The 15,169-nt window shown below is 45.9% G+C and overlaps 1 protein-coding gene across 2 annotated transcripts; it reads right to left on the bottom strand.

The window, feature by feature from the left end:
• Nucleotides 1–263: 263 nt before the first annotated feature.
• Nucleotides 264–14,886, bottom strand: ETV3 (ETS variant transcription factor 3). Of its 2 annotated transcripts, none has more exons than XM_051858511.3 (5): nucleotides 14,603–14,886; nucleotides 12,657–12,715; nucleotides 11,827–12,064; nucleotides 10,517–10,632; nucleotides 264–5,034 (listed from the first exon to the last, which is right to left on the bottom strand). In XM_051858511.3, the coding sequence occupies exons 2-5, from the start codon at nucleotides 12,700–12,702 to the stop codon at nucleotides 3,896–3,898; spliced, it is 1,539 nt and encodes a 512-aa protein (XP_051714471.3). In that variant the 5' UTR covers nucleotides 12,703–12,715; nucleotides 14,603–14,886; the 3' UTR covers nucleotides 264–3,895. The 2 variants fall into 2 exon arrangements, with proteins under 2 accessions (XP_051714471.3, XP_051714472.3); XM_051858512.3 differs by having other exon boundaries at nucleotides 12,657–12,712.
• Nucleotides 14,887–15,169: the final 283 nt, after the last annotated feature.

Raw genomic sequence — 15,169 nt, 5'->3', positions numbered from 1 at the left:
CAGCACATGCCCCTGCCAGGTATTCTTAACAAATCCTCAGAACAATCTCAAGATAGAAATTTCTAACTTGTATCCTTGGCTTCAGCTTCCTTTCTGTGGCCCCATCTGTTCATTCAAGGAAACATTTCTTTACTGTGCTAGTACCTGTGCAACAGGAACACAGAGTGTGATGACGGAGTGCACTAACATGGACTTTGTCAACCCTGGCAGGATCACACTGCCCCAGCATACAAGGAACAAGAAAACCAACACTTAGCAAGCACTACTTAAAAGTATTTTTTTTATTTAACTTTAATTTCTGAGGTAAAATACTTTTTTCTTTCAACTTCCATAACAAAATACAGAGCTATCAGATACCCCTGGAAAAAATATGTATATTATACATATATTTCTATAACATTACATCATATATATATAATATATATGCAAAAATTTGAAGACTTTATAGAAAGCGGAACATCTAAAAGGCACTGCACAATGGAGTTAAGATTACTTACATTTTATGTACATATACACATTTTATTCTGCTTAAGCGGATAACTAGTGAAATCATCTTTCACATGTGAATGTCTCATTCACAAATCCCTGCATCACAATTTTATAACTCTAAAAATATCTAAATATTTTAAAACAAATTAACTTTTTTCCCCAAAAAGAAACTAAAAATGGAACAATTCTTGAGAGATTGAATAAAGTTTTCTTTAAAACAACCTAAGAATGTATGTTCCATTACTGTTTACAGAACAAAAAGCACAAATATAATTACAGAATAAATAAAAAACAAGGGACAAACAGCCAACTGACTCTACCCACTTGGTGAGAAGTGATATATTTCAACTATTTTATTTAATGCTTCTGGAAGTTTCTTGGCCCATAGGTCACTAGGGTCCAATAATTCCATTATTAATGAGGTGGGTTTAACGCAGCACAGCTTAAAAATCTGGGGGAAAAGACTTGGTGAACTGTTTACTTTTCACTCCTATCCAGTCTTCAGAAAAAGGTCAGCTCAGCAAGGCTGGATGCTTGTAAGAGGTCCCTACTATTTCCTTTTCTATAGCTAAAAAAGCAAACTTTGTATGAACAAGTTCTTGATTAATGAAACTTCAACAGATTCGTGTTTGCAAATTTTTAACATTTGGCACAGCAAAATGTGGAAAAAGTGGGGGAGAGGAAATAGGTCTGGGTTTTAGCCCCCTTTTTCCCACCTGCTGTTGGACAGTGATAAAATTCTCACAGAACAGAAAGGCCTGGCTCTGTACCAGGCCGGTGACAGGTGCTGCCAGGAATGGGCTGGGGCGAGGGGAGAAAAAAAATGTCACTCCCTTGCCCCAGAAACTATCAATGGTCTCCACATTCCCTGGCTTACTTCCTGAGCAAGCACAAGATCGGCTCTGTATAAAGACCACCCTCCCCAACCCCAACCCCAGTGTGCAGTGCAAATCAACCCACAATTTTCTGGTGGAATGGCAATCAAAGGAAACAGTAAAACATGAACAGTTTTGTAAAGCCAAAAAACATTTTTCATGGAGTTGAACATTTTTTGAGTGTGTTTTTTCAAGTGTAAAAGCAGTGACTTTTTGTTCAAACAAGCAGCATCTAGGAATGAATCTGGCACTTGGGTTCTAGGGGGTTACAGGTATGCGTCATGGATTTTTCTTCCTCTCTTTATTGTAAAGGCCTCGTGTTTCTATTCCTGAGTTCAGACTGACACCTGCTGGCCTTCCCCCTTTGTGGACAGTGGGTGGCCAGCCAGCCTCCCTGGTTACATCAGGCAATGCCAAGCAGACAGCCCTCCTCCACCTGCCAGGCTTGCTTTCTGCTTCAGAGGTAAGTCGAGGTACAGAGAAAGAAGCTGACAAAAACAGAACCACCAAAGGCAGCCCCAACAGGTGACCCTCTGCAGGCCAACCAAAGCCCGAGTTGCTTGGGGTCACTTTCCCAGTCCCTTTCCTGCGGAAAGACAAGTTACTCGCAGAATGTAAATCAAACAAGGGAAGAAATAGTATCAAACTTGCCAAGAAATAGTATGATGGACTCAAGTCATCCCAGGCCATCTATAGTTTCACTCACCTGTTCTAACCTTTGCTGAGACCCCTCTTAGACATTTACTCCAATTTACAAAAAAAAACACCCCCTCCACCATAAAACTCAACCCTCGAATACACTTAGTATATGGAGTTCACTTAAGCAAAGGTGGAGTCAATTTCTTAAATCCTTAGACACCAATCCCATGCTGCCCCTTACCCTCAGCAGACACATGGAGCTCTTTCTTCTCTCCCTGCTGCCCTGCCGCCCTGTCGCCAGGTGGATCTGAGCCAGTCAGGTATTTACACATAGTACACAGGTACATGTGTGAACACACAGAGGGTGGCTACTGCTTCCTTCTCTCTGTCCCTAGTCCAGGCCCCTTTTGCTTCATGTAAGATTAATACTTTCCCGTTTCTTTAAAGTTTTAGAAGTGAATGTCCTGTGAAGAAACAATTCCTCACCTTAAACTGATGTCTCATGGAGGACACTCGTTCAGCAGACTCAACAGCCTCGACCAAGGGTATGGCAAGAATGGCAACAAGACACCAGCTCTTCTACCCACCCCAGGCCTTTAAGCATCTGGTTGCCTTTTGTGTCTTCTTTCCCCTCTTCCTTCAGTCTCAGCAAACATCCACTTGTACCCCCAGCTACCTTCTGTGTTTCCAGGTATCATCTGTCCTTAACGCCTACGATCCTGCCTTTTTGCTGCCTGTCCTAGTATCGTCAAGAGGGAATGACTAAATATCAGCCAGAAATTTAACCATGTTTCAACATTCCTGGATTAACTGAAAAACTGTCCATGCCCCTTTACAGGTTTATGCTGACGGACCCGTATCATTTAAAGTACGTTCATAGTTAAGGCTTGACTTAAGAAAATGCTTAGAGGACCAGATACAACACAAAGACATCTTCAACAATGCTGTCATGCCTCTCGGTGAACTTGCTCACAGGCACACTTCGGTTTGGCTCCCCAAACCCATAATGGAAAAGGAAAAAAGATCATTTTTGTTCTGTTTTGTCTTCTTAAAGGCATTGGGTTACTTCCTCCTGCCCTCTTCTTTCTTCCCTGAACAAGAGTTTACAACTCCTCATGGCTTCTTAATAGGTGAAGTAGGTGAAAAGTCCAAGGAACTCACAGCAGGGCTTCCTGTCTCAACCCAGCAGCTGAGAAGTGGCCAGCTCCTGTGCCTTCCCAGCCCTGCTCTAACTGGCAGTAGGCTCATGCTTCCTGAAATCTTTTTTTTTTTTAAAGGGAAAGAAAAATACCAAATGACAACAAGAACAACACAGGAGGAGGAAAAAAAAAAAAAAAGCAACATTTGAACATTTCCCCGCCCCAATAAGACTGAGATTATCTTATTCCTCCTCTGAAATAATTATGAAGAAACATTTCAGGCAAAATACTTAGTATTAATGGTCTTTCCCTGCTCAACCCCACAGCCATGACCTTTCCCCTTCTGTGTATCTCTCAGAGTAAGATAAATTCATTAATGGCTTTCCATATATAAATACAATAAAAAAGTCTAGAACCTGAACTATTCTGGGACCAAGAAGTACCTTGGCCCTTCAGGAGTCTCCTTGTCAGAAAGCGTAAGCCTCAATAGGAAACAGAGGCCCCTCCTCCTCTCAGTTCAATACCATCTCTGTGTCCTACCTACCAGGAAAAAAAAAGTGTGTCATATCCCACCTAATTTACAACAGAAGATACCCCATCCCATCCCCAAAACATAAAAATACAAGTCTATGCTCCTAGAATGATCAAACCAGTCTAACGCCCTCCCTCCCCACCCCCACCCCTGAAATCTTGCTACATAAATACATGTGTGTTTTGATTATAGTATAAACAGCTCCCCACCCACTTGCAGTTCTAAGCATCGGCAGCTGCTGTTGCCAGGCCCCGGGGTCCTGACCCACTCCAGAGGAACTTGCCATTCTTATTTAGCTCTCGGGCTTCAGGGTCGTCATTCCAGCGTCGCTTCAAGCGAAGCTTGGGGGGCATCAGAGCATCTTCCTTCTTCTCAGGTGCAGTGGGCTCCTTGCCAGGCCTGTCCTCACTGTCTTCAGTCACCTCTACAGGTTCTTCGCTTGGTGCGCTAACGGGTACTGAGGGCCAGATGGGTGGTGCAGCGGGGCGGGCAAAGACACTGCCTTTTTCCTGTTCAATAGTCCTGCTTGGCACAGCGCCCTCTTCTTCAGATTGCTCCTCCTTCTCCTGGCTCGCCTGCCTGAGGCTCTCTGGATCCTTTTCAGAGGTGGGTTCCACCTTAATTCGCGGGGGGACAGAAGCCATGTTGGGTGCAGTGACAGGTGCTGAATCCTCGCTGCTCTCGACCCTCTCCCGGTTCTTTCGCCCAACCGGTGGAGGCTGCAACTTGATAGAAAACTGAGCTGACTCCTCAGGGTGCATCTGGCACTGCAGCGGCGGAACCATGAGCCCCGGGTAACGGGGAAAAGTCCGGGGACTCAGATGGTAGTTGAACACAGAACAGGCTTGAGAATGAAGGTAGTGTTTCATTTCCTCAGGGTTGAAGGAGAAGCAACTGCTGCTGGTGAAGGGGCTCAGGCCTGGGGAGGGGCTATAGGAGAAGATGGTGGGAGTCAGGGAGAGGGCTGGTGAAATGGGGACATTAAGGACACCTCCGCGGCCAGGGATGGGAGAGACAGCAAAGGGACTGTGGGGGTCAGGGTACATCCCTGGCCTGGTGAACAGAGGAAGCATTATGTCAGGCTTGCGTTTCTGGTGGCCGATGCCTCCCCCACCAACAGCATTCCGGGAGGACATGAGATCCACTCCCCGGCGCCAGTCAGCGGCCGAGCCGTCCTCCAGCTCTGAAAGCTCCGCCTTCCTGTCAGTGCCATGACTCGCTTCCTGGCCAGGAGCAGGTAGGGAGCTGGCCGAGAACCGCCCTGGCTGCACATCGCTAGTGGGAGAATGGGTGTCCAGAGGTGGGAAATGGAACCTGGAAGAGGCTGTTGGCACGGGTGGCGCACTCTGAGGAACCACACCTGTGACGGCGGAAGAGAAAAGGCTGTGTTGGTGGTCTGTTCATCATTATCACCACGTTTATGTAAGCTAACTACGCATAAAATGTCTGGAAGCAACAGGAAATAAACATTCCAATTAGACTGAACACTATATACTATAGTCCCCTATGTTGCCAGTAAATTCCATATTGAGATTTCCTATTATTCACAACCATATTCCCAGCAATTCAGAGCTTAACAATGAGCAGATGTTCAATGAATATTAGGTGACTGAATGAATGCATACAAGAGACTTTTTCTCTGCAACTCAAATATTGTGTTTTCTACCACTTGTCTCAATTTTCAGCTTGGTATGTGGGTCTTTTTTTTATTTTCCTAATTTGAGATATATAAAGCATGCAAACCAAATAAAAGACCAAACTGTAAATAACGTGAATGTAAAGCAAGGCATTAAAACCCTCAAGACCCTGCACGCCATGTATACAGACAGGAATGAGACATGTTTTAATAAAAAGATCGACAAAAAAGCTAAGATGTTAAGGTCACACAGCATATTGTTTGTAATTTTTGATACAGAACCACTATATAACCACTGTCACAACTCAAGAGATGGAAATAGTTTTCATTTTCTTCAAATCTATACTCCCCTAACAAATTCTATAGAAAGAGCTCCATTGTCATCCTGCTTTCAACCACTGAGGAGGCTAGGAGAAAATCCAGGACCTACTGCTCTCTCTCTGAAGTTTGCTTGTTCAAATTTGAAGCTCTGAGCAGAGACTAACACTGCTAACCATGTCGACTTCAGAGGCTCTCAACTCCCCCAAAATGTTCTTCTGCTGAGAAAGGTATGCCACCTGAGGCATCAATGGCTTCTATCGTGATGAGGTCAGGGGGCCTCTTTACACTGAGACAGTGGTAATGAAGAAGAAAAAAAAAGGGAGGAGAAAAAATACCAGGAAAAACAGCCATCAGTAAAGCAATGCAATCCAGGAGGAAATAAAAAAGGTGTGTGAGAATGGTGCGGTTAGGAACTGGTCCCAGTCAGCTGCCACTTGCTGCTCTCGGAGTAAGAGTTCTCCTTGGCTTAGACTGGGGTGTGGGCCGGTATGTGCAGGACTACAGCTTTCCAAGTGCACGCAACTGAGTAACACAGTGTCAGAGGAGCATTTCCCAAACTCATGTCCCACAGAAGTCTTTTTAAAAGACTGCTTCAATCTTAGTAGGAAAAACAGATGGATGACCTTGCATTTAATCTGAGCAGACTAAAATCATCTCTTCCACCAGCCTGTTACAGAGGCTGAAACTCTACCATTTTAGATTCTTCCAGACCTTGACTTTTTATTAAGGTATTAGATATTCCAATGGACAAAGTAAGTTTAAGTATAACGGGGATGGGAAGAAGGGTCTTGTCTCCTTAGAAATTTAAAAGTGCTCGGTTAAATCAGGTCATTTTTTTTTTCCCTTCAGAGGTGATGTCAGTCTTTACAAGTATTAAGGTATAAATCTGCAAGAAGAAATACATAACCGTTAGGTTGGACAAAGGAAGGTAAGACTAGAGCAAAGATGAGAAGCGACCATTTTGGTCCCTAAACTTTGGCTAACTGGTGTGGCTCCATTTTTCTGTGTTAGATGTTGAGACAGCAAATCTAGGGTTTTGTTTGGAAAAAAAAAAAGTTTGCTGCTAAAAACAGAAGCTTGAATACTACTGCAACAGAAGACCACCTCTGGTGAAGTGACCATGAAATTTGGATATTAGAGTGGGAAAATCTGGATCTGAATCTCAGTTTTGTCACCTTCTATCTTATAGCAGTGTAAGTAACATACTAGATTTTGACTATCTCTGGCAAAACTGAAATAATACGGTCTTTGTCTAAGTTCAAACCTCTGAACAATTTATTTCTCTGTGCCTTGGTTTCCTTATCTGCAAAGTAGGTAATAGGAGCAATCCTAATGTTACTAGGATTAAAAGAGTTAGTATTTGTAAAGTCCTAAGACCAGTACTGGTATACAGCAAACTGTATATAGTTATTAAAATAATTTTATGAATTATTAATTGTGGTTCAAAAACTAAAGCTTAAAAAGGCATATACTACTTAAGTACGAGCCATACATTAGATAACATTAGCAGTGTTAAACTTCCTGGGTGTGGTAACGTTACTGTAGTTATGGAGGAAAATGTCCTTGTTCCTAGGAGATACATGCTGAAGTACATACGGGTGAAGTGCCATGGTGTCTGCAACTTAATCTCAAAAGATTTAAAAAGTATATATAAATAGAAAGAGATAAAGCAAATGCGGCAGCAATGTTAACCATTAGTGACTCTAGATAAAGGTTATAAGGGTGTTCACTATTCTTTTTCCAAATTTTCTGTAGGTACAAAGTTCTCCAAAATGAAAATTAGAAACTGGGGTAGGGAAAAGTGAGAGTAGGGGACACAGACTGAGAAGTCTCAAGTCCATCCTCTACCCCTTGTCAGGTAATCAATTTTACTATTTTGTCCTGTAACTTTACAATGTTTCTTATGTAAATATAAGTAAATATTAAAATATATGTAGTATACTATATACCATACTTTTAAAACATTTTAGTTTACTGTATTTGAAAAACAGACACACACACTCACACAGAGAGACCTAAAGAGATATCTCCTATCTGCTGGTTCACTCCCCAAATGCTCCCAACAGCCAGGACTGGGCGATGCCAAAGTCAGGTGCCTGAAACAACATCTGGGTCTCCCACAAGGGTGGCAGGGACCCAATCACTTAGGCCATCTCCTGCTGCCTCCCAGGGTGTGCATTAGCAGGAAGCTAGAATTGAAGCAGAGCCAGGATTCAGACTCAGGCACTCTGACATATAGGATGCAGGCATCTAAGTGGTATCTTAACTGCTACGCCAAACGTCTGCCCCTATAGGATGCTTTTAACAGTAAAAATGTATGTGAAATACTTTCAACAGACACTGTATGTGAAATACTTTCAACACTACCCAGATGTTAAAGCATTCTACCTAAACTGCTAACAGTCAGAAGAACTGTGGGGAAGGGAAGAGAATATTTACCTTTTCACTATGTAAACTTCTGTATTATTTATGTTACCATCAGCCATGTAGTGCCTTTACCTTTAAACACACACAGACCAAAATAGCCCAACTGTATTAATGTACGGTGCAGACATAATCATCCCGGATCTAAATCCACACAGCTCTACTTCTTAGAGCACTTATCACATTGCACATTTTATTAAACCTAGAATGTCTTATCTCTCTTGCTAAACTCTAAGTTTCCTGAGGGAAAGAAGTCCTCCATACTCTTTTTTTTTGTCTTTAGGGCATAACATATTATCTGTTGAACAAAGGAATGAATCCAATCTAGGAAAGGAATGTATGAGCTATTAAATAAGAGCTAGATTTCAACAGTTCAATCTCTCAGGAATTGTTTCAGATAGCTATTCAACACACCCTGAGCAGTCCTTGACTTTGCTGTCCTCACCTTCATTTTATCACCTGTAAAAAGTGGACATTATGAGACACACACGGTAAGGGGCTATAGAAGGGCTGAATAATGTAATTCACAAACCACTAAGCAAAACCATCTCCATTAAGTAATGGCCAAAAATGTTACATTTTTTGTTATCAAAAAGCATTTAGCCTACGTAAGTAGAAGTTCTCTAGTTCTTTGGAGTTATCTATATCTAGGATATGGGCAACTAAGTAGTAGGCCTGAAAGAAACCACAGTTATGTTTTCCCTGTGACTTTTTGATTAGCATCTTCTGGTTGGTTAAGATTCAATTGCTTTCAGGCAGAAAAGGTATACTAAGCCAGTGCTGTTAGTTTCCCATCTAGAAAAAGCCCTAGAAAACCACACCACTCTCAAGGGCTGAGGCATTCCAGGCTGTCCAAGTGACAGGACTTCTGGGTTTTTGACAAAATTGGGTCAAAAACAGAACAAGAGCAATCAAGTATTATCAGGGGGACAGGCTGGAAGTATAAACACTAATGCACTCTTCAAAACGGTCCATTTACCAATCTAGGGTCCTGATTCCTCTAGACACACAAGGAAGGGACAAGAGTAAAAAATAGAGGAAACAAGACTCCAGTGGCTAGAACAGGTCTGATTTCCTAATGCCTCTCCCTCAGGCACAAGGAAAGAAAACAGGTTGTAATTAGAGAGATGCATTCCAATACCAGTTTTTTTTTTTTTTTTTTAAATGCATGCCCCAGGGACAGGAGGGAGTGGTTACAGGAGGAGAGATGGAACTGTAATGATAGCAGAGTCAAGCTGAAACTGCCCTAACTTGTTGTGTGTAGTAATTACATATCTGCAATGGATCTCAGCATTATATTCTCTCAACCACACCCCCGCTCCAATCTTTCAGGTTTCTTCCAACTTTTCTCTGAGAAGTTGCATTACTGCAGAATCATGATCTGCTTTCTTTTCCTCAACACACAAAGACAGAGTAAAATAATGAAAAACAATCCGTTTTCTTAAGCAGGGTTATGATCTGCATCTTAAAAAAAAACCATAAACAAACAACCACACAAGACATCAAAACTTTCTGCATCAAGAGAGAGGCAAATTTCTGTGAAGAGCTGCGATGGAAAGCTATGACCTCTGGCGGGTACAGAGGGGAAGCCCTGCTGCACTGCACAGGAGAGTTAAGTAACCCCAGAGTTGTATTCTCTGAGGAGTTGCTGGTGCAGATCAAAGACACTGTTTTTTACTGCAAACATGTGAAACCTCCCCTTCTCTGATCAAGGATGCTGTGGTTTTGATGATATTCAGTTGATAAGGGAGAGCTTGGTAGTTTCACAGAAAATCGGAAGTGTTTGTAGAAACAGATTCCTGTCTATGAAAGAGCCACTGGGCAGGGTGTTAAAATTTAAATCCTGAACTTCAAGATGAATGTGACCCTATGGAACATCATCCCCAAACGAGATAGTATAATTATATCTGTAAGATTAAAAATAATATGCAGAAAAGGGAACCAAGCAAACCAAACAAACCTATCATGATACTGCCGAAGACAAGCAGGAGGACCAAGGCAATTCAAGGGGTCACATTACTTTAGTCTTTTTTTTTGACTGGCAGAGTGGACAGAGAGAGAGAGAGAGAGAAAGGTCTTCCTTTGCCGTTGGTTCACCCTCTAATGGCTGCCACGGCCGGCGCACCGCGCTGATCTGAAACCAGGAGCCAAGTGCTTCTCCTGGTCTCCCATGCGGGTGCAGGACCCAAGGACTTGGGCCATCCTCCACTGCACTCCTGGGCCACAGCAGAGAGCTGGACAGGAAGAGGGGCAACCGGGACAGAATCCGGCGCCCCAACCCGGACTAGAACCCGGTGTGCCGGCGCCGCAGGCAGAGAATTAGCCTATTGAGGCACGGCGCCGGCCACGTTACTTTAGTCTTTCAAAAAAATCCCCTTACACATGCCAGGCTGTGCGCTGTGTTTTTAAAATTATTTTTCAATTCAAAATTCATTCCCCACCAAGAGAGGTTGCATCTTACCACTTGACCGAATGTTGATGAAGGGGTAGTTGGGCATCACCAGCTTGTTGAAGTTAAATTTATAAGTAAACCTTTTTCCTTTTGTTTTATGAAGGATCCTCTTGTTATAATAGTATCTGTAAAATTCAAAATGCATGGCAATTTATCTTGAGACACTTCGGTAACCACTAAGACCAACAATTTTTGCTCTAAGTATACTTACAAACATCACTATCATCATTCTTTTGTAGCCTCGCCCTCAGGTTAGGGCTGGAAGACAGAGAGCTTACTTTTCTTGTTAATTTCCAAATAAGCTCTAGCTTTTGGTTTTATGAACACAACTTAACTGTAAGATCCTGAACACCTATCCGAGCCCCAACCACCTTTCTTCTCCATCTCTACAATTTCAATTCATAGCTCATTTCCTTCCTGTTCCACTATATGTCATTAACTGCCTACTTTCTGTCTGTCTTGCCCAGGTGGGGGCAGACAAATCTCTTGGGAGACTTGATGTGGTTAGTCAGGCGATCTAAGCTCAAGGAAGAGACAAAGGAATGCAGAACTGTTTTATGGTGGCTGGTTAAACAATGGCATACTCTGATTTGCAGAACAGCAGCCAGCATTACTTTCAAAGGGATGTGAGAAGCTCCAGCAAAGACTGCACCGATTTTACATTCAGGGTCACTAGGAATGAAGAAAGACAATGCACCTGGCACCTTTAGCCTTGCACCTACTCAGCAGCACAGTTTATGACAGCCTTCTGGCCCTTGAGGGCTAAAGGGTTATGAAATTTAAAGACTGACAAGGGCAAAGAGAGAACCTGAGAAACCTTACAGTGACCAGTCTTTAGACATGCCGGAGCAACCTATGGACGGATGACTGAGCTTACAGATACAGCTCTTACAGCCAGGTCAGGACCATTTAGTTAGCCCTCCTCCTGTGAACCTGCTTCACCGATTTCTAGTTTCTTCCAGGGGAGCCCAAATACGAGAAATTCTAATAAATTCTGGAGCAGGAAATCTAAACTAATCCTTTAGATTATAAATAAGCTCCAACCATGTTTCACCACACCTCCTCGCCCACTACAAAGCAGAGTCGGCTGTCTGTCAGGATCCAGTGCCAGCCACATTGGGATTCCCTCCTACACAGAACCAAAGATATGCCTTTTCTCCTCCCGTGCCTGTGCTACTCAGATTCAACAGCTCCTCCACTCCCACTTTAAAGCTACACATTATTCACTAAGATAGTGCAGCCTCTTATCACCTGATACCTTTTTTATCTAACACTCACCCAACTGTTAACACCACAGATTTGGGAATCCTTTCCCTTACCTGAGGGCCCGGCTCAGCTTGTCATAGTTCATCTGTGGCTTGCATTTCCTGCGGCCCCAGAGGCGGGCCACCTCGTCTGGGTCCTTGATGACAAACTCCCCGTACTCTCCCTGCTGCCAGGCGATGACGTGGCGGAACTCCTCCTTCTGCAGCAGCTCCAGGATGAAGTGCCACAGCTGGATCTGCCGGGAGCCAGGGGACGACTCTGTTTTATAGGCCCAGTCCGGGAACTGATACCCTTTAATGTGAAAAGGGCAAGATCAAGGCAGTCAGGAGCAAGGTACACACATACCATCATCCCCAACTTCACATTCCTCTGCTCACAATCTCTAGAGTGCTTTGCAAACATGCCATAAACACCCTTGCAGTCCACGGCAGCTACCCACAACAGGGGAGAGGAAACACGTTATCTATCCTTGCTGCAATTGTTAAACTTGACAGACCTGGGCAGCAGCACCAAGGTATATTAACCTCTTACTCTTTCAAGTTTTACTAAATCTCACACAGACTTTCTGTAAGAATATGAAAATCCCAACAGAAACAAATGGGAGAGAAACACTAATGCTTCAGGACAATGAGCCGAACAGTCCTGGCCTCCATGGTTGGCTCTGTGCCTCTTACAGGAAAGAGTCTTTAAAACTTGGGTAAGGGTGTGGTGACTTGCTGTGTTAAGTACTCATCAATAGCAAACAAACCTACGACTGTCCCAGCTATGCACCCAGTCAAGAGGTCAGTCATGGTCTCACATCTGTGAGCAGAGCCCAGGTGGAGAGAACAGGAATCACTGAGGGGCATTCCAGGTACATCAGAGATGATTAACTTCTGCTCACCTCCACCTCCTTCTGGCTTTTCCACGATGCTACAGCCTGCTTTCATTTTCACCCTCCTGCTGAGAGACACAAGTCACACGATTACTTGAAGATGCTACTTACTTGTGATTCTCCAGAAGTTTCCTGGCACAGCTTTTTCCTAAACTTCCTTTTCCTTGCCTTTCCTTCCTTATGCAACTTTCAAACATTTTGCCTCCAAACTGCTCATCCCCAAGTCATCAAATGACGGTCCTCAGGTCATCAGCTTCAAAAGCCATAATTATCTCTCACCTGACTTTAAACCACAGAGTGTAAACACTGTATTTAATATCTGCTTTCTTCCTCCTGACCAATCCTTCAAATGCAAAAAAAAAAAAAAAAAAAAAAGGAAAGGTACAGCGAAACGGGTCCAAAAAGGCAGCCAAGACAAGTCAAACAGTTTGTCTTCTATTACTAGACGGGTCCAAGTGCCAAGATACACAAGCCTGCCTGCCTTCACCCAGATGTACCAGTTTAAAGAAGGGTGGAAAAAAAAAAAGCCCAGTCCATCTGATTCCCACTCAAGAATGAACATCTGATTTTGATTTATTTTACGAAATTATGTGAGATGGGAGAAGGCAAACTCCTCCCAGTCAGAAACTGCCCCCTCCCCCTTGAAAAATACTCTGGGATACAGGAAGTAAACACACTATGTGCAGTCACTCCAGACAAGAAACATACACACACCTCCAAAGTCGTCTTCAGAAAAATTCTCTATTTTATTCTTTTAACAGGAAGGGAGGGAAAAAGCAGACATTTCTGAGGACCTTCTGGCCAGAGCTGAGGGAGTACTGCTGTGGTGTGACTTCATTCCATCCAGATTTACGGGTCCTCAATAAAGTTCCTGTTCCTGGCAGCAGGCAGCTTTGTGTCAGTCTATCCTTCAGCAAAAGGAGGGAGCGCTGAACCCGCCAGAGGGAAAAGGGAGCAGGAGAAGGCAGATCTGCCCTTATTGTTCCCCGGGGTGGAAGATGGGCCCTCAGCACCCACATTAGCAGGAGCCTGGAGGGAACGCAGGTGCCTCTGTGGCCCCAGGGTGGGGTGAGGACAAATTCCTAATCTTGGAAATTTCATCTGACCAAGGAGTCCTCTAGATCCTTTGAATTCTTTTTCTCACCTTACGCATGAAGGAGACCAGCAAGTTTCAGTCTGCACAACTACCAGGGGCCAAGGACAAGATAAATACTTTCCCAAAGGAAGGGGAAAACACAACAAGACACAGACACACGCTATACAATAACCCGGCACAGGGCTGAGACAGGCGCTTCCTCTCCCATTTCCGTGACAATGAGGGAGGAAGACAACATTTCCCTGCCGCTCCAGGAAGCTATCCTGGACGCCAACTCCTACTGCTCCATCGGATCGCACGGCGGCCTTCACCGTGCCACAGGAACCCCTTTCAGCCAGCACGACCCTCGGGTCCACACCCGCTGCCACGATGACCTGTCCGGGAAGCCCTGTCCTGACACTCCTGCTGCCCGATTGTCCTCAGAAAGGGCCGCCTTCCAGAGCCCGCAGGCGCCTCTGCGGGGCTTCCACAAATTCATTCCGAGAACACCCGCTCCCAGGAGGGCCCCTCGTCTCAACTCTGCAGACCCCCGGCGCCTGCCCTCCGTCAGATCGCGACCATTCCCTCCAGAGAAAAGCACGCGCAGCGCGGCGCCCGGTCGCCTCGCAGCGGCTCCCTTTCCCCTCACCTCCCCGCAGGGCCTCGCCGACACCGCACGAACGCTGCCCTGGGTCCCTGTCGCCCCTCAGACACGGAGCCCCCCTCCTTCCCCGCCCCCCGAGCTGGGTGAGGCCCGGCCGGTCTGGTCCGCGGCCGGTGGGTGGCCCTGACCCAGGCGACGCTGTCTCCGCCGGGGTCCGTGGGGGCTGGCCCGGACGGGCCCGGCAGCGGCGACGGCGGCGGCGAGGCCGGGACTCACCTCTCCCCGGCACGGTCCGTCTTCGGTCCGGTCTCCTCCGCGGCGTCTCCGGCTCCTCCTCATCCACCCCAGCAGGAAGTGACCTCCTCGGCAGCTTTCGTCACTTCCATCCTCAGCAGGGAGGGCGGGGGAGGAGGCGGCGCCCTCCCGCCGGCTCCCAGCCTCTCCGCGCCGCACCCAGCCGCGGCTCCCTCTCCTTTCTCCTCTCAGCAGACGCCGACTTCCGCCCGCACTCCGCACTCCGCCCTCCTCACGCGTTCCTCCCGCCGCGCGCGTCCCGCGCCTCCGCCCCGGTGCGGCGCGTGCGTCACGCTGCGGGGGCACGTTACGCACGCTCGCGGCGGGCGGCCCGCCCGGGCCGGCTGCGCTCGGGGGTCCTGCGGGAGTTGTCCGCGGCTGTCCGCGGCGGGCGAGGGGCTGGAGGCCTCCCGTGCCGCGGGAGGGGACCGCGCAGACCCCCGCCGGGAAGGGCCGGCGCGGGGATGCAGCCCGCCCCGCAATACCAAGGGGGAGGCCCCGGTTTCCCCAGCACAGGGGTCTTACAATGGGAAGGGGCGACAGCAAGTC

This window comes from Oryctolagus cuniculus, chromosome 7 (assembly GCF_051225735.1).
Source record: "Oryctolagus cuniculus isolate XC-2025 breed Fujian yellow rabbit chromosome 7, ASM5122573v1, whole genome shotgun sequence".
Lineage (NCBI taxonomy): Eukaryota > Metazoa > Chordata > Mammalia > Lagomorpha > Leporidae > Oryctolagus > Oryctolagus cuniculus.
The sequence above is the reverse complement of the archived record's forward strand: the minus strand, read 5'-3'. Positions and strand labels throughout refer to the sequence as shown.